We start from the raw sequence: 27,015 nt of genomic DNA, 5'->3' as shown, positions 1-27,015 counted from the left end.
ACACTAATTATTAAATTTATTTCTGGGTTCATTTACAAAATAATGATGTAGCTTAGTAAAGATTCTTCATTAGTCAAGGAAGTGTCTAAACTCTGTTGCTTTGTAAACTCTTTGGAATATTGTGGGTACTGCAGAATGTAGTAGTAGTGGACATGCCTCTGATGGAGACAGACATATTTATATGATCAACACTAACAATGTAATTTGGAATATTAAGTGGAAATTGTAAAAACAGTGTGATATTTATTAATGTGACAAAGAAATATACAGGGAAAGTTTCATCAGTTATTTAGTCATCAGGAACCCACAATGTTAAATCAAAATTTCAGCTGCAAGCATGTACCCCTAGATGTGAAACTTGGAGCCAACATCAAGAAGAGAAAATGAAGATAAGTAAAAAGTTTTTTTTGTGCATATCTAATGCCTCTTGAAGCTTTTGAAACTAATGAAGACGCTAAGAAAATCTAATAGTGATGTGTGGGAGGGTAAGATTATAGTGTGAAATTCACGCACATTCATCTCATAGGTATTCCATCAAGCAGCTGGGAATATGAATCATAACATCACAGTACACTTGTTCACTTATGAATCTTGTTGTCAACAATTCCCCTAAATTTGAGAATAACAGAGATATTCAGAAGTAAGACACTAGAAGAAAAAAATAATGCGCATTAACCCTTGAACAAATCAAACTTTTGCATAGAAAGGGGTGAAATATGCAGCTATAAAACTCTTTGACAATTTACCCATGCAAATAAAATGCTTGACTTATAACAGAAGTGCTTTCAAATGTAGATTAAAGACATTTTCTTTTGACAACTTTTTCTATACCATAGAGGATTCTTGAGTTGAATAATTAGCTGATACAAGGACAAAACAGAAAAAACCCTGAAAACCTGTAAGTGACCAGCTTATAGCTGTATAAATATTATTTATTATTGTTTTAGTTATCTATAAATGTTCTGTGTTTGTTCTGTTGACACATTCCAAATCATAACATACAATATGAAATTCATATATGGAACAAAAAACTAACTAATTAAATTGTGCATCAAGTACATACAATGTAAAACTGTCAAAGAAATGTACAGTAGAGCCCTGTTAATCCGAACTAATTGGGACCAGACCTTTTTTGGATTACCTATTTGTTCAGATTAGCTGGAATTATGGTGATGAGTTTCTAGAGTGAAGTATACCAAGCTGATAAGTAGGTACACCATGGTAGCAAATGGGAACAAATGTGGGAACTATGGCTCACTTCTCACTCCCTGCCATTGTTGTTGTGCATTGTTGAGACCTTTGTAGGGTCTGAGGTCAGTGCACTGCCAGTGGATTCGCAAAGCGCTTGGTTATATTAGTTATTGATTGCTGGCACACGTAATAGTTGTACTGTATTCATTCAGGTGTAGTGGTGTGTTTATTTTTGCCATGAGTAAACGGAAACATACAACATTAACTCTCAAAGAAAAACTAAATGCTTTGAAGCAGATAGACAATGGTGAGAATGTATCTAAACTGGCGATGGAACTGGGTGTTGTTAAAGCAACCATTTGTGATTGGAAGGAGAACTGAGTGAAGCTTGAATAGTGCTGTGCAACATCTTCGGGAAGAACATTGGAAATTCGGCATACTTTGAAACAGACCAAGTACGATAAAATGGATGAAGCTCTTTTCCTTTGGTTTATGCAGGAAAGAGAAAGGGGAACTCCTTTGAGTGGAGCACTGATTCAGGAGAAGGCTGTTTACCTGAACAAGTTAATAAATGGTGATGAGTCTTTTAGTGCGAGTACGGGTTGGTTGGACAGGTTCATAAAACGTCATGGAATCCATCAGCTAACAATTGCTGCAGAGAAGCTTTCTTCTGACCATGATGCAGTGAAGGAATACTTGGGTGAGTTTGAAAAAATGATAAGAGAGGGAAAGTATTCTCCTCAACAAATTTATAATGCTGACGAGACTGGCCTTAATTTTAAGGCATTGCCAACGAAAAGCCTGGCATCAGAAGCAGACGACCATTTCCTGGTTTTAAAATGTGCAAAGATTGTGTGACTTCATTAGTGTGCAGCAATGCTGCTAATCACAAGCTGCCTTTAATGCTTATCGGCAAATCTACTAGGCCCAGGGCTTTTAAAAACTGCAACATGAAGTCCCTGTCCATATATTATCGCAACCAGAAAAAAGCATGGATGGATGGTAAGCTGTTCAAAGAATGGTTTCATGGCCAGTTTGCTCCCTCTGTTCGACGGTTTTCTAAGGAAAATCATTTGTCTCCCCATGCAATCCTTTTGATTGATAATGCGCCATCTCATCCCAGCACTGAGGAATTATGTGATGGAGAAATTGTGGCAAACTTTTTGCCGCTGAATGTTTCACCACTTCTACAGCCGATTGACCAGGGCATACTGCAAACATTAAAACTGATTGACAGAAAACAATTTTTAAGAATCTGATCCAAGATGATAGCATTCCTTTAGTGAACAAAATAAAAAAGACCAATGTGAAGGATGTTGTTTATTGGGCCGCTGAGGCATGGCAGAATATTTCAGAAAATACTCCAAGAAAATCGTGGAGAAAACTGTGGAATTTCAGGACAACCTAGTTGAAAATGAAGAGGAAAATCTGTTACAAATGATACAAACAATCCCTGGATGCGAAGAAGCTAGTGAAGGACATGTGGATGAGTGGATGGGGCACGTGTGGGGTACCATACTGACACTGATTTAGTTGCTGCTGTGACTCAAGACCAGGAAGAAGTGGGCTACTATGACGGAAGTGACAATGAGCCTGAAAGCAACAAAGGAGAGCTGGTGCCACACAGTGACGTAGCAGAAGCTCTTGACCTCGCGCTACATTATTTGGAGCAACAGTCCACTGCTACACCTGCTGATCTGATGTTTATGAGACAATGGCGCAACTATGCATCATATAACAGACAGTCTTCATTATGCCAAAAAACAATGACTGAGTTTTTGTCATCTAAAAAGTAGGGATAAAATGTCCACTGTATTTTAGTAAGTTTTGCAGCTTTTCTTTCATTGTTATGCATTGTTTAAACCTAATGTTTTCTTGCCAATTTTTCTAATACATGTTTACTGTACTGTGTAAATTAAAATAGTGTATATGTACAGCAGTTTACCTCACAGTTTTCCATACTTAGACTAACTTTTTTCATGTTCGCATTAATCGAAAGTTTGGATTACCAGGATTCGGATTAGTGGGACTCTGCTGTAGTTTGGGGCTGATCAACAATTGTATATTGTAAGCTGATAACATTTAACTACACAAGTAAAAATATTATCCTTATAAACAGTAATTTAAAGTCATCACATATTGGTACTCATTTATAAGCACATTCCAGTTTTTAATTCCAAAAAGAATAAAGTCATTCAATAATGTTGTCTATGACTTTATGACATGTCATTCTGTAATTGTAAATTAGAAATACGTTGCTGAAACTCTTCTCCCTGAAACACCCCACACATAAAGTGCACAATCATCCAAAGTTAACAATTTACATTCGATTTTAATATGTGTAGTTCTGTGAAAATTTTTTTCTCTTTTCCAGTTTAAAAGCACCATGTAGTCTAGCTGATGGTACTAAATGTGCTCCCCCGTACAGCTTCAAGAACCACATGTCTCTCAGTAATGACACAGAACAGTTTTCTGTAAGTATAATCTTGCCTCTGCTTTGCTCTTTTGCTAGAAAATATTTCCTGGACAGTTCTATTTTTCATCTAAAATAACGAAAAATGTATTCAATTATGTTTGTATATAATAGTATTGCTCCATGTTGACTCCTGTCATTTTTAGCATAGTAACTAATGTAATCCAAGAAAAAATAGGAGTGTTAGTCAATAGTGAAAAAGAAAAGTAGACTTTAATCGTCAGTTACTAAAGCAATGGAAAAAATAATGATAAATAACAAAGACATGAGTCAAATTTGAAACAACGTGACCTGTTGTAACAAATCTGGCGCTTTTCCACAATGCAGGGGGGGGGGAGGGGGGAGAGGGAGAGAGAGAGAGAGAGAGAGAGAGAGAGAGAGAGAGAGAGAGAGAGAGAGAGAGAGAGAGAAGGGGGGGGGCTGGGGTGGAGGGGTAGAGGCTAGGATTGGTGGGGTGTGGGGAGGGGGGGAGGGGGGGGGGGGGAGAAGAATTGAGTTAGTGTATTGCCAGCAGGTTTAGGTACTTGAATTTGCCACTAATATGTCTTGCTTGGATCCCTATGCACCAATGAAGTTATTTCATGATGTAATGCATTGTTCCATTCAGCATATCCTGACTGCTTATTTATATCCACAAAATCATGTTCTTGACATGGGGTACAAGTTATAGCAATTGTTGAAGAAGCACATACTTTTTTGTTACAATATTTTTTTAATATGCATGCACTGTAAAATACAGAGTATATGTGTCTTTTTGCTACAGGAATTTTTAAGTAGATGTCTATGATAGAGGACAAAGGATAATATCAACATAAGAATAAATTTTATGTTAACCGCTATAACATTCAAGATTATTAAATTGTGGTCAAAATTAAAGCTACATTTGATATAAATTGATTTATATAACTTTGTAAATTAGAAGTACATTGACATCTCATGGAAATCGGGTTTTCTGCCGAATATCAGCGTCTTCCAAAGACGCTGATATCCGGCAGAAAACCTGATTTCCACAAGATGTCATCAAATTGCCAGGAAAGTCTAAGAAATTACATTAGAAATACATTGCTGAAACTCTTCTCCCTGTAACACCCCACATATAAAGTGCACAATCATCCAAAGTTAACAATTTACATATGAAAGTATTCGTATGGAGTGTAGCCATGTATGGAAGTGAAACATGGACAATAAATAGTTTGGACAGGAAGAGAATAGAAGCTTTCAAAATGTGGTGCTACAGAAGAATGCTGAAGATTAGATGAGTAGATCACATAACTAATGAGGCACAACTTGACGAGAAGAAGGGACCAGTTGGTAGGACATGTTCTAAGGCATCAAGGGATCACAAATTTAGTATTGGAGAAGATATAAAATGTAGACTGGCAATGGCAAGGAAAGCTTTTCTGAAGAATAGAAATTTGTTAACATCGAGTATAGATTTAAGTGTCAGGAAGTCGTTTCTGAAAGTATTTATATGGAGTGTAGCCATATATGGAAGTGAAACATGGATGATAAATAGTTTGGACAGGAAGAGAATAGAAGCTTTCGAAATGTGGTGCTACAGAAGAATGCTGAAGATTAGATGGGTAGATCACATAACTAATGAGGAGGTATTGAATCGAATTGGGGAGAAGAGGAGTTTGTGGCACAACTTGACGAGAAGAAGGGACCGGTTGGTAGGACATGTTCTGAGTCATCAAGGGATCACAAATTTAGTATTGGAGGGTAGCGTGAAGAGTAAAAACCATAGAGGGAGACCAAGAGATTAATACACTAAGCAGATTCAGAAGGATGTAGGTTGCAGTAGGTACTGGGAGAAGAAGAAACTTGCACAGGATAGAGTAGCAAGGAGAGCTGCATCAAACCAGTCTCAGGACTGAAGACCACAACAACAAACAACAACATAACTTTGGCAGCAGAATAAAAATAACTTGTGGACCATTATTCGGTAATGTTCTTTCTGAAGCAGTCCTTATTATTTTGGACTGAGCAAGGTAATTCAGTATGGAGTGTGAGTCATACATGCCCTACACTGTCATATCATTTACTCACAAGGTAATATTCTCAAATGTAAACAAACAATCTTGATGGAACTTGGTGGGTTTGTAGAAGTGGCAAAATTATGCAAAACGTATTTTTTTTATTTTTGTCCAGTTTTACTTTTTAGCATTAAAACATACCTTGAAAGATAATTTCACATTTTTGCATTTAGAGGGAATATGTTCGAAATTGTGAAACAGTAGATCCCCAATATTTTGAGATTCCTTCTAATTCAAACCGGTCATAAGAAAATCAAAATTTTACATAAAACTAGAATAAAAACCTGTTTTCGTGCTTTTTCCACATGTATGTTCTATGCATTTTTGAACATTTTGAACTTTCTTGCAATTTTCCATGTATTGGCCTCAGACTGCTGAAGCATTTCTATTATAGATGGACAGGTACCATTAGTTTCTGAGGAGCATGCTCGCTCTTTCTTTGTCAACACTTTGCTAACTGGGACTACCTGACAATCAGTTGTACAGTGCATACCATCTGTACTGTTACCCATATTGTTGTGCCTACTTAGAAACAGTGGTCATTACGACACAGTGCCTAAGTAACAATACATTACACATTTTACAACCTTGGCTGACCATTGTTGTATGTACTGTAGTTGGTTGTGTAGCAATATTTATACTGTAATGGTCCCACCCGAGTCACGTTAATTTTAAAGTGTTGTTTGTATGTACAGTGTACTGTACATATTTAACTGTGTGTTTCTTAATGTATTAATTCATGCACTGCAATGAGTGGTAAAAGTAAGAGAAAATTTGTGCTGTTGATTGGAAACTAGAAGCTTTGAAAAGACTAGACAAAGGAGAAACATTAAGAAAACTTGATGCTGAGTATGGAGTTAGTGAAGTGACATTTGGAGATTGGTGTAGAAACAGAGACAAAATTGAGAAATTTTCATCAAACAATTGTTCTATTTCTACTCACCAAGTGGTGGCAGAACATACACATAAAAGGTGGTTGTAATTGGCAAGTTTTTGGAGACAGTGGCTCCTTATTTTGGCAGAAGGGTTGAAAGATTAGGAACAGGAGTAAGGAAAAGGAATGGAGAGGTCTAGGAAAAGGTGTAGATCTTGGGAAAGTTACCCAGAACTGTGGGTCAGGGGAGACTTACTATACAGGATGAGAAGGAAATACTGATTGTTGGGGACTGCATTGGATGAGATTTGAAAACCTGAGAGCTTATAGGTGGAAGACAGGGTAATATGCAGAGAGAGATTACTGCTTAAACATCATGCATGAGTTAATAAAAGTGAAAAGCTAAGTGCACTGTACGTAACATGGGAGGGGAGCACTGAAAAATAGATGGGAAAGGCAATGAAAGATGCAGAAAACTAAAAAAGAGGAAGCAAAGAGTAGTTACGGTAAAGAAATGCTGAGATGGAAGAAATTAACATAAATTAAGTCCAGGTGGGTGGCAAGAAACAAGGACATGTTGTAGTGCTAGTTCCACCTGTGGGGTTCCGAGAGACTGGTGTCTAGGGGAAGAATTCAGGTGGTGCATGTGGTGAAATAGGTGTTGTAAAGCATGCTCTGCAACAGGATATTGTGAGTTGCCATTATACACCCTCTGCCTATACCCATTCATCCTAATTGATAACTTGGTGGTAGTGATGCCGATGTAGAAGGGTGAACAGTGTTTACGTAACAGCTGGTATATGACATGTAATTTCGCAGGTGGCTCTCCCTTTGATCATATACATTTTGCCAGTTACAGGGCTATTGTAGGTGGGTGGTAGGAGGCTGCATAAGCCAAGTCTCACACCAGGGATGGTCACAGGGGTAGGAGCCATAATGTAGGGAGATGGGTGCAGAAGCTGCATAGGGTCTGACAAGAATATTGCGGAGATTGGGAGGGCAACAGAAAGCAATTCTAGGTGTGGTGGGGGAAAATTTCAGACAGAATGGATCTCATTTCAGGGCATGAGTTTAGGAAGTCATTGCTCTATCGAAGTAGCTGATTAACATATTCCAGATCAAGATAATACTAAGTCACCAATGGTGTCTCCAAAGATGTTTTTTAGAGGAATCAGCAGTACCAGGACTGGATGTGACGGCCTGGGAAATCTGCTTTTTAACTAGGCTGGTGATGTAATTACGTGCAGTGGAGGCTGAAGTGAGAATAGTGGTGTATTGCAATTTTGCCCACCACACTTACAATAGCTTTCCGTCACCCTCCCAGTCTCCACAATATTCTTGTCAGACCATAGGCTCCTTCTGCACCCACCTCCCTACTTTATGGCTCCTACCCTTGTGACTATCCCCACTGCAAGACTCACCCTATGCACCCTCCTATGACACACCTACAATAGTCCTGTAACTGGCAAAATGTATACTATCAAGGGGAGAGCCACCTGCGAAACAACACATCATATACCAGGTGTTATGTAAACACTGTTCAGCCTTCTACATTGGCATGACTACCACTAAATTATCAGTTAGGATGAATGGGCATAGGCAGAGAGTGTGTACTGGCAATTCACAATATCCTGTTACGGAGCATGCTCTGCAGCATGAAATTCTTGACCTCAGCACCTGTTTTACCACACGTGCCATCTGGAGTCTTCCCCAGTTTCTCAGAACTCCACAGGTGGGAACTAGCACTACAAAATGTACTTAGTTCTCACCACCCACCTGGACTTTAATTTATGTTACTTTCTTCTATCTCAGCATCTCTTTACCGTAACTACTATTTGCTTCACTCCATTTGTTTTATACATCTTTCGTTGTCTTTCCCATATATATTTCACCGCTCCTCTCCCTCCGCTGTTACTTACAATGCACTTAACTTTTCACTCTTATTAACTCATGCATGATGTTTAAGCAGTAATCTCTCTCTGATTACCCTGTCTTCCACCTATAAGCTCTCAGGTTTTCAAATCTCATCTGATGCAGTCCCCCACAATCAGTATTTCCTTCTCATCCCCTACAGGAAGTCTTCCCTGGGTGACTTTCCTGAGATCTACCCCTTTTCCTAGACCTCTCCAGTCCTTTTCCGTTACCCTTCTTCCTTCCCCTTCAACTTTTCTGCCTGAAGAAAGAGCCAGTGGCTCCAAAACCTGCCAATTACAACTGTCTTTTATGTGTGTGTTCTGCTGCCACTTAGTAAGTTTTTTATCGTTCCAATTAAATAATTTTGTCAATAATTGTTTCCATTGTTATAAGTGTTTTGTTTCATCATTTAAATGAAAGTCAGTAGAGAAATCTGAGTATGAAAAAATGAGTGAAAATTTTTTCATTTGATTTTCTCAACAAAGACAAAAAGGAAATTCAGTTTCAGGGCCTACTCTACAAGAAAAAGCTGCATTTTTCTATAAATGAGTTAAAGGAAGGTGAGAATGATTTTAGTGCAAGTTCAGGATGGTTGGATAGGTGGAAGAAGTGGTACAGTATAAGGCAACTTGAAATTTGTGGTGGAAAACTTTCTGCAGATTCTCAAACTGTTACACAATTTTGTGAGAAGTTAAGAAAAATTATACATGAAGAAAGTCTTACTCCTGATCAATTGTAGAACTGTGATGAAACAGGGCTGAATTGGAAATGCTTCCATCTAAAACTCCAGCCTCAAAAGAACAAAAGGTTGACCTGGGCTACAAAATAAATAAAGAGAGGTTAACAGTTATTGCTGCATTGAATCCAAGTGGGGACTTCAAATTGAAGCTACAGGTAATAGGAAAGTCTGCTAAGCCTAGAGGTTTAGAAAATATTGCTGGCCGGGGTGGCCGAGCGGTTCTAGGTGCTTCAGTCTGGAACTGTGCGACCACTACGGTCGCAGGTTTGAATCCTGCCTTGGGCATGGATGTGTGTGGTGTCCTTAGGTTAGTTAGGTTTAAGTAGTTCTAAGTTCTAGGGGACTGATGACTTCAGCTGTTAAGTCCCATAGTGCTCAAAGCCATTTGAACCATTTTTTTTTTTTAGAAAATATTACTACTTCTGCACTGCCTGCTACTTATGTCCATCAAAAATCTGCTTGGATGGACAAAAATATTTTTAAGAAGTGTTTTTTTGAAGATTTTGTTCTAGAGAACAAAAGATACCTAAAGAAGTAGTGCTTCCCTTCCAAAGCAGTCTTAACACTTGACATCATTGCTTCACACCCCGATGAAGAAGAAGTACAATGTGACAGTATTTGTGCAATGTTCTTTCCCCCTAAAATTTACAATTCTCGGGAAAAAAAAAAAAAAAAAAAGAAAACTATGTTGAAAGATGTAGTTTACTGGATAGCTGATTCATAGTTTGACATAAAGGCACATACACTAAAAAAGTCATGGAGCAAGGCTTTATGTGCTGAAATGGATACTGACAGTACAGATGAAGATGACCTACCATTGCAAAACTGTGAAAAAGCTTGCAGGATGTAAAATGTGAATATAAGTGATGTTTCAGTATTTATGAACAGTGATGAACAGTTTGAAGTGAGATATTTTGCAACTGTTGAAATGATTAGTGGACCTGCTGAAGAAAATTATGATGAGAAATTATGTGAAGAAAGTATACCAGTGATCACTCACACTGAGGATTTGGCAACACTAGATGTGGCATTGCATTATATCAGGCAACAGGTGGAAACTACTCCAGCTGATGACATGCTACTTAGAAGATGGCGTGACACTGCTGCTAAAAAATGAGGTTCTATTTTAAAACAAAGGACTGTGTACAATATCTTTAAAATTTAACTTATATTCTGGCAACTTGCAAATGTGTGCCTACATACGCACACGTAACACAGGTACTGGTATGTATTATATTGGTTTTTTTTAAATTTATTTTTTAATCATTATTGTCCTCATTAAACAGTGATTTATTATTTGCCCATAGGGATGAGGTGAAGAGAGGGTAGGGCAGCTAGTTGCTGTCGTGACGTTAGAGAGAGGGTGGTGGGTGGGGGGTAGGGGCGGATAGCAGGAAAGGAGAGAAGTCAAAAGACTGTGGGTGTGTTGGTGGAATAGAGGGCTGTGTAGTTCTGGAAAGAGAAAGGAAGGACAGTGACTGATGGAGGTTGAGGCCAGGGTATTATGGGAATGTATGATATATTGCAGGGAGAGTTCCCATCTGTGCAGTTCAGAAAATCTGGTTTTGGTGGGAAAGACCAGATGACTCTGCCTGTGCAGCAGTCACTGAAATGGAGAACATCTTGTTGGGTGGCATGCTCAGCAGTTGTGTGGTCCAGCTGTTTCATGGTCATAGTTTTTTGGTGTACATTCATGAGGACAGACAGCTTGTTGGTTTTCATGTTCATGTAGAATGCAGCACAGTGGCTGCAGCTTAGCTTGTAGATCACTTGACTGGTTTCACAGGTAGCCGTGCCTTTAATGGGATGGATGATGCTTGTGACCAGACTGGAGTAGGTGGTGGTGGGAGGCTGTATGGGACAAGTCTTGTATCTTGGTCTATTACAGGGATATGAGCGATGAGGCAAGGAGCTGGGAGTGGGGTTTTTTGTACGGATGGCGTAGGATGTTGTGTAGGGTTGGTGGGTGGTGGTATAACACTGTGTGTGTGGAGGGGGGGGGGGAGGGGGAAGGGGAGGGAGGATACTAGGCAGAACTTTCCTCATTTCAGGGCATGGCAAGAAGTAGTTGAAAAGCTGATGGATACTGTGATATAGTTGCTCCAGTCCTGGGTGATACTGAGTCCTGAGGAGAATGGTTCTCTGTGGCTGGAGTGTGGGACTTGGAGAGGTGGTGGTGCCTGGAAACATAAGACATGGGAGATCTGTGTTTGTACAAGGCTGGAAGGGTAATTACAACTTATGAAGACCTCAGTGAGACCCTAGGTATATTTGAAGAGTGGTCACTCATCACTACAGATGTGATGGCAGTGGGTGGCTAGGCTGTATGGAAGGGCTTCTTGGTATGGAATTGGTGGCAGCTGTTGAAGTGGAGGTATTGCTGGTGGTTGGTTGGTTTGGTATGGACAGAGGTACTGGTGTAGCCATCTTTGAGGAGGAGGGCAACATTGAGGAAGGTGGCCTGTTATGTTGAGTAGGACAAAGTGAAGCAAATAGGGGAGAAGGTATTGAGGTTGTGTAGGATTGTGAATAGGATGTCCTCACCCTCAATTCAGGTCACGAAGATGTCATCAATGAATCTGAACCAGGTGAGGTAGGAAAGATTCCTCTAGATGAGTAGGTTGGCCTAGGATTGTGCTATGCTGTTGCTCATAGCAATACCTCAGATTTATTTGTAGCTGATGCCTACAAAGGAGAAGTAATTGGTCATGGTGGCTAGGAATGAGGTTGTAAGTTTCGAATTTGATGGGTGTCTGAAAAAGTAGTGTGCAATAGTGGTAAGGCCATGGGCATTGGGGATGTTAATATAAGGGGAGGTGGCATCATTAGTGATGAGCAGGTTACCATGTGGTAAAGGAACAGGAACTGTAGAGAATCAGTGGAGGAAATGTTCGGTATCTTTTATATAGGAGGGATGTTGCAATTTGTAGGCTGAAGGGGTGGGTGTAGAATGTTACCACCGGCATAGGTGTAGTGACCATGCACATCATTATTTGCCTCAAAGAGATATCAGTTCATAGTTAGATATGAAACATTTTCTAAGAAGTATATGAATCAGATAGGCAATTTATCCAAACACTTGGCTAGATAGGTGCATGTGGTGGCAATCATGTCATGATCTTGACAATTCATTGTTGCAAAAAAAATATTTTCATGTGTATTGACCCTAGAAAGGAATGCCATATGAAATTACTGAGTCAAATAGAGCAAATCATACAGTTCTAATGGTACTCAAGTCACACCTTTGATCGAGAACTCTAAAGGCATAGCAGAAACTACTCATTTTGCACAATAGTTTATTTCTGTAGATATTCCATTGTAGTTTGTTATCCACAGCATGAGGAATTTAGTCTGACTAACCTGTTCAATAACTTTAGTGCCTATGACTAATGGTTCTATATGTTTTGTGTGGTTCTTCAGTAGGGAGAATATCATATGTGCTCTTTTATCCATGTTAAGTTATATTTTATCAGAGAGCCAATACAATAAACTGTTCTCAACTAAGTCAGTTCTATCTGCCATGGAGAAAAGTTATAATAGAAGAGGTCCATGACATTCTTGAACAACAAGGGTACTATTGATGGTAGGTTTTCTGGGAAGTCATTAATGAAGAGTGAAAAGAGGAGGAGCCCCAAGGTTGAGCTCTGTGGGACTCCTGAGGTAACTAGTATTATATTACATTACATTTTTATTGGTGCTTTTGATCATTTGTTGTACAATGTATACAATATGATATTGGACAAGTCATAGTGATTTACAATACATGTTTTTAAATCATACTAGATTATTTACATTGATCTAGGCTTAATATAATCACAACTGAAGGTATTATCTAAATGAGTTATTCTTCCATCATGTGTTGTTATTTGTATCAACTGCCCTCTGTTTGCTAGATATAACTGAAACGACATCATAACATACTCTTCTTGCAACAAAAGCACCCACTTTGTGTAGGAGCAGAGTGTGACTGACTAGTTCAAATGCCTTCCTAAGATTAACAAAAAAGTCAATAGCATATTGTTTTTCATTAAATGCATGTACTATCTGGTTAGTAAATGAATAGAGAGCCTCTTTAATAGATTTGGTTTTCCAAAAGTGAAGCTGCGCTTCTCTTAGTATGGAGTTACTTTCAGCTAAGGGCATTACTCAGTTAAACACATCAAAAAAAGTTTTGATTCACCTCGGTTCCAAGAGTTCCAGAACATGTACAGAAAACTGGAATAGATATGAACATAAACGTCATTTCCGCTCTTTTTATTGCTCATGAAAACCACACATTGCATGTTGTACTACCATACAGTAAGACCTTCAGAGGTGGTGGTCCATGTTGCTGTACACACCGGTACCTCAAATACCCAGTAGCATGTGCTCTTGCGTTGATGCATGCCTGTATTCATTGTGGCATACTGTCCACAAGTTCATCAAGGCACTGTTGGTCCAGATTGTCCCATTCCTCAACGGTGATTTGGCATAGATCCCTCAGAGTGGTTGGTGTGTCATGTCGTCCATAAACAGCCCTTTTCAATCTATCCCAGACGTGTTCCATAGGGTTAATGTCTGGAGAACATTGTGCCCATTCTAGTCAAGCGATGCCATTATCCTGAAGGAAGTCATTCACAAGATGTGCGCAATGGGGGTGTGAATTGTCATCCATGAAGACGAATACCTCGCAAATATGCTGCCGATATGGTTGCACTGTTGGTTGAAGGATTCACTTATGGTATAGCCATTACGGTGCCTTCCATGACCACAGCAGCATATGTCGGCCTCACATAATGCCACCCCAACACAGCAGGGAACCTCCACCTTACTGCACTCGCTGGACAGTGTGTCTAAGGTGTTCAGCCTGACCAGGCTACCTCCAAACATGTCTCCGACAATTGTCTGATTGAAGACATATGCAACACTCATTGGTGAAGAGGAAGTGATGCCAATCCTGAGTGGTCCATTCGGCGTGTTGTTGTGACCATCTGTACCGCACTGCACGGTGTCGTGGTTGCAAAGATGGACCTCGCCATGGACATTGGGAGTGAAGTTGCACATCATACAGCCTACTGCGCACAGTTTGAGTCATAACATGATGTCCTGTAGCTGCACGAAAAGCATTATTCAACATGGTGGCATTGCTTTCAGGGTTCCTCTGAGCCTTAATCCATAAGTAGTGGTCATCCACTGCAGTAGAAGTCCTTGGGCAGCATGAGAGAGCCATGTCATCAACAGATTCTGTCTCTCTGCATCTCTTACATGTTTGAACAACATTGCTTTGGTTCACTCCAAGATGCCTGGACACTTCCCTTGTTGAGAGCCCTTCCTGGCACGAGGTAACAATGTGGATGCAATCAAATCACATTAGTGACCGTCTAGGCATGGTTGAACAACAAAAAACATGAGCTGTGTACGTCCTTCCTGGTGGAATGACTGGAACTGACTGGCTGTCAGACCCCCTCCATCTAACAGGCACTGCTCCTGCATGGTTGTTTACATCTTTGGGTGGGCTGAGTGACATCTCTGAACAATCAAAGGGACTGTGTTTGTGATACAGTATCCACAGTCAGCACCTATTTTCAGGAGTTGTGGGAACCGCGCTGATGCAAAACCTTTCTTTTATGTGTGGTATATACATTGCTTGACAGTTGCTAAGGAACTGAGATATCATTGGACAGGAGTATTCAAAGGCAAAGATGGATGACATGAAACACAATACATATGTAATAAAGGTGGAGTGATATTTTTATAATGAAAAATGGTACAGATTACACCCCATGCGAGAGCAGGATGACACACTAAATAACATTCATGTTTGACACAGGTCAGACTCCCATAATAAAGGTTGATAATGGATTCTTAGTAAGGGATATACCCTCCTTGGGCACCAATGCACATTTTGCACCTGTGGGTTATGCTGGCTACCAAACTGTGGGAGGAGTCCTTGATGGATATTGTTCCCTTCTCTCTCAAGGCAGTTTTCAATTCTGGAATGATTCAGGGAGGGGGTGTTCATTGAGAAAAACATCTGCCAAAAGCATCCCAGGCATGTTCTGTAGGGTTTAAGTCCAGGAAGTATGTAGGCCGTTCCGTAAGTTCAGCATCTTCATTTGCCATTATGTCCGATACTTCAACTGTCTGGTATGGGTGGGCATTGTTGCCCATAAACTGAAAGTCAGGATCTACTGCACCTAAAAACAGATGGACACGAAACAGAATAGTCTTCCTGCAATAGCACTATGCTGTAATGATACAACATCCAAAGATATGCAATCGTGTTCGGCCATTGTGAATTATGCCTGGCCACACCCTTATGTCTAGGTCATACTAATGACATTCATGAACATTCAGTGATTTGTAACATGTTCCCCTTTCTCTTCATGTTAACTGGTGGCCAGAATCACTTGCCACAGTGAAGCAGGAATCGTTGGAGAACATCGCTCTGGACCACTGTCGCTGACCCCAAACCAACACAATCCCTGCACCAATGAACTCTTTCTTGATAATGGCACTGTTGAAGAGAGATGCATTTAACAGGCTTCTCAGCATACAAACCAGCCTGATTTAATCACTGTGAAATGATTCTGACAGAGACACATGTACTGGTAATGGCTGCAAGATCTGCAGGAATTTGTCTAAGAGTGAGAAGTCTGTTCCTTTTCACCACTAGGGCTATGTATCAATCCTTTTGTGTTATGGAGGTTCTTCTATGACCACTGGCATGCTTTCATGTATCATTTAAACCTTCAGTTGCCTATGTTTTAAAATTCAGATGACACTTTTTGGTACACTCACTATTGTGAGCACAACAATGACTCTTTGACTGGCTTTGATCTTTCCATATGCCTGCCCACGTTCATAGGCATGCAATTGATGTCTTGCAGACATATTGCCATACCACACAGAATGTCAGACTAATTGGTTCCACAACAACCTACATCAAAGCATACTGCATGAAGTGCCAAATGCATACAGAGCGTTCATGCACATGGTTCTCTGTAGTTAACACATCCTGCCCTCTATACATTTCCTTTTACTGTCATTGGTCAGATGTTATGTAGCAATTGTCAGTTTCTGGAGCAATTGGCAGTTGTTCCTTAGCAAGTGTCAGTTGTTTCTCAGCAGTTCACAAGCAGTATATAATTTTTACAGATGCAGCTGGTAAGAGTGACATGGTTTGATAGATGTTGAGCTCATATTTGTCACCTGTCTTGTGTAATGAAACTATCTTGGGGCTTTTTAGTGGTTGGCAGAAAATGCCAGTACTCATATAGCATTTGATTAGCATTACAGCTTGGAAAGCACTGTAAGAAATACATATCAGAAGACCGTGCGCAGAATTGCAGTTGTTTTTTTTTTTGGGGGGGGGGGGGGGGGGGGAATTGTTGCTCAGTTTCTATTTGGGCTAGGTTTTGAAGTGTTCCACTTCCATATTTTAAAGCATTATTCAGTTCAAACTGTGCATGAAGGTAGATAAATGAATGAAGTCAAAATGAAATGTTTTCAGTCTAATAATCTTTATTATTGTCAATATGGTTTGAAGTTGAGCTAAATGTAGCAAGTAAAATTTGTTTTTACATAAATTGAGTGTGCAGAAACAGTTTAAAGTGAATTAGTTAAATAAAAAAATACACTGTTGCAATAAAATTGAAAAATTGCTTTCAAAAATCTAGCTTCATTTAGATTTTACATTTAAAAAAGCTGTCATTCAAAAGCTATTAACAGAAATTCCATTTACTTCAAAACCATCAGACACACAACTACCACATCATCAAATCATCACACCATTAATAAACCAACTACTGCAAATAACAGCACAAAATTAGTTCTCATTCTGCTCAAAACATACATCAAGCTGACACAATGAACATGAAATATTACAATTCAGAACACATAAAATCCCTAACTGTCATCAGTCTAAAATAATCAACATCATCAACATTACTATTACTTCCTGACATCATCAATACAACTACTTGCTTCAAAACTCATCATCATTAACTCAGACTGCTTCCATTATCATAAACTATAACCTCATAATCTCCACAGTCATCAACCTAACCATACAATTCCTCAGTTACACAAGTGCTGTGATAACAGCTCCCATGTCACATTCATATCACCATAGCACATATTCCAAACAAATGACCTCTCTCTACATTATCCAACAGCATTTCTCCACATTATTGTCTTAAGTACCAATATAACATGTAGCCTCTCGTCATTCTTTGTAGATGTAGTCTAATAATTTATTTTTTATAATCAAGAGGCATCTCAAAATGACCCAGCGATGAAGGGCATTGTTGACACAATTTGCAAATATGCTGCGGATAGATTATCGTACATCACAAGATTTCTTACTAATAAGAGGTACTAACCAAAGTTCCCAGAATATATCAATAAATAAATTACACTTAACAGCTTGATGTTATTTATCACCACCACCTTCAGAGTAGTCCTCTTGGGGCTGTATGCACTGCTCCCTGGGGCTTTTCCATGAACTGATAGCTCCTTGGAATACATTTTTCATAAGCCTCTTTAGTACCAATTGCAGTTGTGTATGAATCTCCTTAAACATGTGAAATCTTTGGATTTTTAACTTGAATTTCATTGTGGGAAATAAAAAAAAGTCACTTGGTTCTAAGTTGGTTGAATTTCACGGATGAGGAACAATTGTCATTTTGTGATACTGCTGATATTTGATTTATGGGCATAAGGCCATGGCCCAAGGCATAATTCTGTGCTTAACCTTTTATCCTCCACTGCTGGAGATTTTTATCAGAGGCTTTAATGACTCAGAAAGTTCTTACAGACTCAAATAAGCTCAGCAGGTGGTGATATAGTCACAGGGTACTACATTTTTCTTTGTTTTGTGAAGTGCTCAATTTTACATTTCTGATCATTCAAAGCAAATTGCCAATTTTTGCACCACTTTGAAATCTTATCAATATCTGACTGAATATTTATTCAGACAGTACTTCACTATAGATAAATGTGTCATCTGAAAATAGTCTGATTTTTGTATTGATATTATCCACATGGTCATTAATGTACAACAAGAACAGCAAGGGTCCCAACACACTTCACTGGGACATACTTAAAGTTATTTCTATATTTGACAGTGGCTTTCCATCCAAGATAATATGCTGTATCCTTCCTACCAAAAATCCTCAATGCAGTCACAAATTTCACATGATACTTCATATGATTGTATCTCTGACGGTAAGCATACATGTGGTGCTGAATCAAAAGTTTTGTGGAAATCAAGACATACTGCACCTACCTGACTTGCTGGATCCAAAGTTTCCATTGTTTTATGTGAGAATAGTGTGAGTTGGGTTTTGCATGGCTAAAACTGTACAATTAAATGTCATTTTGTTTTTAACCAGGAACTCCTGGGTGATCAGTGCAGTGGGTGACCTTCCATTGTCATGAGAGAGGAACCATTTGTCTGTACACCACTTTTGTTGGACAAAATCCTCTGACACATCCCATAAGACAGCCCCACATCTTTGCATGCATCCTGAATGGTATCCTACTATCTTCCATCACCATGTTCTGACCAACAGTTACATTTTAAGGGCCAATTCTTATTGACAGCTCTCATGAATGGCAATCATTTTCAAACAATGTTCTGCCCTCTTGCGAATAATTGAAACAGTTGTAAGTTTGACTGTGACCTAAGGTGTCTTCCCCACAAACCTACATCAACATATCATGTGTACGTGTAGTAGTTTTTCTGCATCTGAAACAAAGATTTATGCACACACATTGTTTCCAGACACCTGCCATCATTAATTTCAGAAGATGCATCATAAACAAGAATGGGGAACTGTACATAAAAACTAAATGTCGCCACCCAGCACAAAGTCTCTTGAACCACTAACTTTCAAAGGATGTATGAGGTACCACCTGGTGGCATTTCATCATACTAGCTAGATTCACCAGCTACATATACATTCTGGGACCTTTTTGGTAGTAGTTCATATTTCAGGTGTTTTCATAATATCTACACTCTCATATGATGATACACAGAATGTTACAGTAAATTTCCAAACAGTCCTACAAGCTGTCTTTTATGAAAAAAATGAGAGAGGCACCAAATCTCATGAAAATTTACAATGGTTCACCAAATCTACACATTAAATCAGACAGGAAAAAATATAAAATCATCTAGTGGAAAGTTTCTAGCAAAATAAGTAAAATAAATGGATTCCTTCAACACACTGCACTTCAGTGTATTTTATAAGTGTTTGATCATTAAAAAATTAAGTTTTTCTTCTAAAAACTACAAGCAGTTCATCATTATTTTCTGTGTGCATTACATACTTCATTGTCCTCATTTTAGCATTGTGATGATTGTTCCTTTCATTTAGTGTTTGTTGTCACATTCAAATTTGACCTCATCTCATCTCACCTCACTTTCACTTAGTTTTTATGTCCATGGTAGTAGTTCATAACAGCACTTACAGTCAGTTTGTTTCTCTCCTATTTTTAATTGGTATTTTCAGTCCCACTTGCATCAGTAAAATATCAGCTAAAGAAACATCATTAAATTACTTTCTGGTAACATTACTAGTCTATTAAAGTAAAACATACAATGTATAGTTTAAAGATTGAAATACATTTTAAACAAATATTCTCTCAAAATTATTAATGTAAGTCAACACATGATCCTATGCAGAAGAAAATTCCTGCTATCTAGACACTTGTAAAAACACACTATGGGAATTCAAATTGAAGAGTTCAGCAAATGGTCAAAATATATACACAAGAAATTAAAAATTACACATTATTATGATTCAGTTTTGCTAAGACAGAATAGTCAGAATAGTAAAAATTGTAGAGTGCATGGGGCATCCATCATAAGTCATTCTCATCTTGATACATGATGTATTGTTTCACATTCTTTATCAGTTTGTGGCAACATAGTGACTATACATCACCTCTGACTGACAAATGAAACATCACTGCCCTGTGTGTAGAGTGAACAATAAAATCTGTGATGGTTTAGTATGTGTCAAACCTTTGATTGGTGTAGACCATGAAGTAATTCTGTCCAGCAAATAAGGTAAGGATTTGTCTACCACATTCCATGTACTATTTATTACTTGTGAACTTCTGCTGGTATTGCATTTCTTACAGTGGTGATCCCATCTACTGAACCGTGTCATGGTTTTGTGCAAATCTGCTGCACCATTTGGGTACCTGATAATGTTGCCATTGTTTGCCGCATTTCCTCACCATGTCAGCAATGGCACCGAGGATATTTCACAAACAGTGCCACATGTGATACAAATATTTCATGTGACAGTTTACAAAGTAACATTTGACCTGGACTAGAGGAACTTTACTGCAGTGATTTAGAGGAACACAATTCACTACCAAACAGTTCAAAGAATTCCAGGCATGGGTCAGAAAGCTATAAGCAAATTGTATCCATTGTGTGAGGGACCATTTCTAGTAACTAAAATGCCACACCCGAATTCAATAGTATTGACTGATGCAGGGATGGGTAAAGATAAAGGGATGTATAAACATTCAAGATTTGAGGCCATTTGTAACTGAATTTGGGGTATAAGAAATATATTGCAAAGCTTCTAACAACTTACTGGGCCCTTGGGTAAAGTGTTACAGTCTGTCTCGTAAAAAGGTTATCGTTACTTAAATGTGATTCTATATCGAGGTACAGAGGCACAGTTCATGATAATGAAGGGATATTCTGAAGTTGCTATCCCAATGGTTGAATAGTGAGGAAGTATTTTGTTAGAGTATGCCTCAGCAAAGGGCCAGTATTTAATGTATACTTATTGTATTGTGTACATTGATGCCGAGGTTCATAGGAAAGCTTAATGTACAATGTCAGGTTAGGCAGTGAACTGGTTGATTTATTTGTAAATTTTTCTGAAAGGGTTTTTACCCAACTGGTGAGAAGTAGTGTGTGTTTTATGTGTGAGTTTGAGTAACAGCTCTGGGACAAGAGACATTTTCCATGGTGTTGAAGGTTTTGTTCTTGTTATCCTTGTGTGAGGGGCTTCTAAGGTCTCACTTACTTTGTGAAATGTCTGTTGTAATATTGCAGGCTTGATAGTGTGAATTACCAGAAGTGTTATTACTATGGTTAGCAATAAGACTGAATGAAACAAGTTTATAGTTATTGTTGATCAGTAAATCACTAGCGCATTCCTGATTTAACTGGCTGACTTCTGCCACATTATCTTCTCCATAATGCGCACCTAGATGTATTAATTCTTTGCCTAGTTCTCTGAAACCTTCACCGGAATCAGCATTAAAAGGTCTGATATCGTTAGCACACATTGCAACACACTTTGCTGTAATACTATTTTTATTACTGCCGGTATCCCTGAAGGAGCTGCATCTTTGTGAGGTTTCTTGCAACAATGTTTCTTTAAATGAGTGGTTTCCGACTGGAAACACACTAATGTGGAGCAGTTTATGCACGATACGTACCCAGTATACGCACTGTTTTCGTCTACAACTAACAGAAATGTAGTCCATACTTGGCTTTTTAGACCTTCCCGTTTCTTCAACGTGTAAACATTGGTTTCAATCTTACGTCTTACTGCACTGGCTTCCTCGCGTTGCTTGATTACAGAGAGACACACACACACACCACAAATGAGAAGCCCATACTGGCTGCAGTCCCACATGGATAATGACACGCGTAATGTGTTTGAAGTTAGGTGCTACGTATTCAGTCACGGCTTCTATGCTTGGTCACGAGAACTAGTGCGGGCAGCCTATCCAGTTAGGGTGTGCTTGCCCCATCTTGTACTTTGTACTCGGTCATGCAGGACTCTAGTAGCCACAATATCTAGTCCAATGATACTGAAATGATAAATACTGTACCTAACCTACCAATGATTTGAAGAGTATGAATTTTTCTTTGGATTATAGGGGAAAGAAAGTAAATTTAAGAATTTTTTTTTAGTTTTGTGCAGCAAGATGTTGAGTTTTGTAGAGGAATTTTTTTTTCTGTTCTTTTCTAACCACACCTGGGGATGGTTTCTATCTTCTTGGGGAGTAGAAAGCTGTGCTTGAACGAGTTTTTTAGGGAAAGACATTTTTTAAAATATATGGCATTGATTGTGTGAATATCTTTTAGTGTTGTACTTTATGTTAAGTAGAAACCATTCTCATGCTACAGAAAGGAGCAGTTATCTCTGAATCCTTTGATTAATTGGCTGTATGATCTTGTTAGCCTTAAGTTTCCTTTTTTTCTGTTCCTCTTCAGACATCAAACTAGGTAACTGCACTACACTTTCCATTGGCATTCCATAGTATGGGTTAGGGATCATTTTTCAGAGTATGAGGTGGTGAAACTGGTGATGTCTGTTTTGTAGTCTTGATGAACAGCACTATTCTTTGTCCCACCAATGAAGAAACTTCCCCAGGAGGGTAAATTGTGGTGGAGTGGAGTGGAAGAGTACCAGTCTTTGGGGCCTGTCTTAGATAATGATGAGCACATCTTTTACAAGTTTTCTATAACCAGAGTGCACTGTGTTAAGAGTTTACAAGGCAAAAGGAATGGGCCATTCAGAAGAATTGATTCTGTGGGAGAGCACAGCTCCAATTCCATAAGAAGATACATCCACAGCTAATGCAACAGGCTTAGCTGGATGAAAAAGTATCAAATACTGACTTAATAACATGTCTTTTAAGTGCTGAAATGTGTCCTGACATTCTTAGGACCACAAAAAAGGAATGTTTTCCCAGCACAGCCAGTTCAGCATGGCAGCAACTTGCGCAGCATTTTTAAATGACTTTGGTATATTGATTAAGCTTCCCCATGACATCTTGTATCACTTTAATAATACAGGGTGCTGGCAGGTCTCTGATTGAAGACAAATGTGAAATAACAGGACAAATTCCCTCTGCATTTATTACATGTCCTAAATAGTCAAGTTCTTCTTGGAAGAAGGAGTACTTTTCTTTGTTTAAGCTAGCTGCAGGAAGAACCTGAAACAAGCAGTCTACATTTGCTGAATGTTTAGCTGTTTTGTGACCCATATCAACAATGTACAAATATTTTGTACAGGAAGCAACTTTTCCTGTTCATTATTCCAGGAGCTGTTGAAAAATAGTAGGTGCTGAAGCATTTCTGAGCAGTAGTCATTGAAACTGCAGTGAACGTAGGTGAGTGTTTATCACAAAATATTGCATGAACTGTTCACCCAATGGTAACTGAAAGAAGGCCTCATGTAAAACAGTCTTGGAAAAGAATTTATCCTGTTCCAGTCTATCCATTAATTCCTCTGGCCATGGGAGAGGAAAAGATTCGTGATGGTTTATGCATTTACTGTTGTCTTAAAAGTGAGCACACAGATGTAAACCTCCTGATGGCTTTTTGAGAATTACCAAGGGCACTGCCCATTGATGCAGAAATGGGTTAGTTAACACCACTGTCTTTCCATTTTTGCAGTTACTGAGCAACCTGCTCATGTTTTGCATGAGGGACACACCTTGCATGAAAAAATAATGGTTGTGCATTGTCTTTAACAGTAAAATGCACTTCAAAACCTTTAGCCCTTCCTGTATCTGTTTCTAGAACTGAGAACATGAAATGATACACATTTCGCAACTCCATGAAAAATAGCTGGCAAAATGTGCATATCAGGTACTGGAATTTTGTGTTTGTTGTATGCAGACAAAATGGAAATAGGCTCCTGAAGCTGTGGGCTACCAACCTGTTATACACACAGATGCACAAGTATCTAATTGCAATTTATTTGGTCTTTGAGCCACTCCTAATTGAAAAAAAAGTTTGTTCTCCTGTCTGTGTGCTGCAGCAGAAGAGTACTGTGATGCAAAAGTGAAAGCCTTTGTTTGTGCTCGCTTTAATGGCCTCACCAATACAGAATGCACTTTTTGATAGCTATGCTGTGGTTGTGCACCCTCATGGACTCAATTGTTGCTCAAGTCTGGCATTCCTTGTAAATACATTGTTTGAATATGAATTTGCTTTCCACAATGGAAAATTCTGCATCTTGACAAGGGCAGCCTTGAAAAGCACTAAGGACTTGTCTTCCTCACAGTATTCTGTAGTATATGTCTGTGTACCACAAGTCTGAAAGTTTCCACCTCTATGTTTACTGTTTGTCTTAGCTCTGAACTCTAGCATTAATTTTAGACTGAGCATATTGTGCTCTCTGAACAACAGAAATACATAGAGTCTCACAATTGTTGCTACAATTGTGGGTTCTTTACTATTCTTTGGGAGGAGACCAACTGGATACTATAAAGCATAAAATATTATATCAGTTTATTACAACATAGATAAGATGAATTACTTAACTTTGTTCAATCCACTGTCACAGGAACATCATGAGTATTCATAACTGTCTCTTAACATAAACATACCACTTATACAGGCAAAATACATGTCTCTCACTATGTGTAACAATAACTTTTTATAGTGTTCTGCATAATGCATAAATCACACAGCTAGCCTGCTAGAAGATGTGCTGTCGTCTTATTCGAAATTACAAACTGAGGCTGAGTGGTATTGTACTAGGCTGTAAGTAGAAGATCCAGTGTGGCAGTGTAGTGAAATTTGTGGGTGTAGTTTATTGATCAATGTGACTTGCAGCAACTATCTTTTCTTACAATTGTATCATGAGGCACCAACCTTGCTTTGGCACCTCACTCTTTGGATGACACCACATTTTCTATCTTAATGCTTCTGCAGTAGAATGTATATAATACATTTAAGATTTGTTTACTGATAAAAGAAAAGAAGCAAATATTTTTGTAATTTGGGAAAAATATCTGTGTATAAAGTGGTCTGGTTCTCCAAGTACATCGGGTATCCTGAGTATTTGTATGTATGAAGTACTCAGGTTGCTTATGTGTATTGACAAATGCAAAATATAATGCAAATAAGTCACTGTATTGTTTATGTAAGAGACAATTTTGACTTGCTTGCTATACTTGAGATTCATCTTTTGTAATGTTTCTTGTCTAAGTAGATTACATTACATATCTATAACACAACAGCTGTCCAAAGCAATGGCAAAAAGAAACACAACCATTTACCATACAGATAAAACATTAAGTTTCTCTCTCTTCCCCCCCACCCCCCCCTCTCTCTCTCTCTCTCTCTCTCTCCACACACACACACACACACACACACACACACACACACACACACACACACACTACGGTACTTCCCTTATGCTTCTGATGGGGCTAAACTGAGTAGATATAGGAGCATTTGTAGGTTTTGCAAATAATTGTGTGTTTATGCACTATTCAATACCTCTGCCATAGATAAATGAATGTTTTTCTTTCATTAATTGGTAAATTTTCCATTATTGCATTAGTACAACCATACAAACATTGTTCTGTTTTGAATACTGAATTATTTAGATAGAAGTGGGAAATGCAAAAGTCTCAGGGAACCTGGACAGCCCAGAAGGAGGATTTGATGCCATTATGCAGGCCATGGTGTGTACAAAGGAAATTGGATGGCGTGAGAAAGCCCGACATCTTCTTGTATATTCATCTGATGCTCCTTTCCATTTTGCTGGTGATGGAAAGGTAAGCAGTTCCGCCTTCTGAAGCATTAATCATACTGAAAGATACTTAGTTCATGTGAAAATAGTTATAATATATACACTCAATAATAATGCAGTATCACTCTATAAAGAAAAAAATTGAAAACTTATACATATTTTTACAGTTTGGTATCTTTTCATAATCTGTATATTGCTTTCTTAAGGAGAATTCTTTTCAGGGAAAATATCATACTACCTGGAAATTAATTGCATTCTAAACAGAACATTTTAATATTAAACCTCACATTCTTTCATTCCTTTAACAAGTCCTTAAATTAGGATGGTTGGTTGATAAATTAAATTAATTTATTTCAGTTAGCTGGCATTGTGGAGCCACATGATGGTCGCTGCTATATGGAGAATGGAGAATACACACATAGTCTGGTCTTCGACTATCCATCTGTAGGCCAGGTATAGTTTGCAGCATAAACATCTTTTAATGTAAATATACAGCTAATTTCTATACAAAAGTGGCTTTAATGAAGAAAGAAAGATTACAAATTTAACTACATGTGGATTAATAGTGAAAGATATCTTCTTTATCAGTACCATGATCACAACTGTGCAACAGGAAATAATAAAACACACACACACACACACACACACACACACACACACACACACACACACACACACTCAAACACACACACACACACACACACACACACACACACACACACACACACACACTCTCTCTCTCTATTTTAGATACAAATAAAATGGGGAAGTAAATGGCAATGAAACAAGCAAGTAATCCTAATAAGCATAGATCCAGGAACCCAACAGACGCTAACAGTGTTGTAACATTGACATGATTATACTTGTGAATATGTTGTAACAGGGAAATCATTGGTTTCTGGACCTGTATTTAGTGAGATTATTTGCTTGTTTCATTCTTCCTTTCTTGTTCCTTTCATTTCTACCTATAATGGCCAAATACACTTTAACTAAAATGTTTGAACACTGAAGTCTACATTTTTTCATTCTTTTATCAACTAATTGGATTACGATGTGTGTGTGTGTGTGTGTGTGTGTGTGTGTGTGTTTTTGAAATGTTCCCTTGTGTTAAGTATGAATGTACTTAGATAAAATGGCGTGCTCACTGTTAATTATTAAATCTGACCATCAATCTCTTTATTTTGATAATTGGAATAATCATGCATATTTCTTCATTGTTGCAGACTTTGATACCTCTGCATCTTCTTCTACACTGATAACTGAAATGT

General features: G+C 38.5%; 1 protein-coding gene across 2 annotated transcripts in view; it reads left to right on the top strand.

The window, feature by feature from the left end:
• The window catches only part of LOC126458271 (integrin beta-PS-like), a 256,308-nt gene that overhangs the window by 59,364 nt on the left and 169,929 nt on the right, over nt 1-27,015 (top strand). For both annotated transcript variants that reach the window (XM_050095198.1, XM_050095197.1), the window contains exons 4-6: nt 3,566-3,665; nt 25,602-25,772; nt 26,105-26,200. In XM_050095198.1, coding sequence (XP_049951155.1) covers nt 3,566-3,665; nt 25,602-25,772; nt 26,105-26,200 — 367 coding nt within the window. The remainder of the gene's footprint in view (nt 1-3,565; nt 3,666-25,601; nt 25,773-26,104; nt 26,201-27,015) is intronic.

This window comes from Schistocerca serialis, chromosome 2 (genome assembly GCF_023864345.2).
Source record: "Schistocerca serialis cubense isolate TAMUIC-IGC-003099 chromosome 2, iqSchSeri2.2, whole genome shotgun sequence".
NCBI lineage: Eukaryota > Metazoa > Arthropoda > Insecta > Orthoptera > Acrididae > Schistocerca > Schistocerca serialis.
The sequence above is the reverse complement of the archived record's forward strand: the minus strand, read 5'-3'. Positions and strand labels throughout refer to the sequence as shown.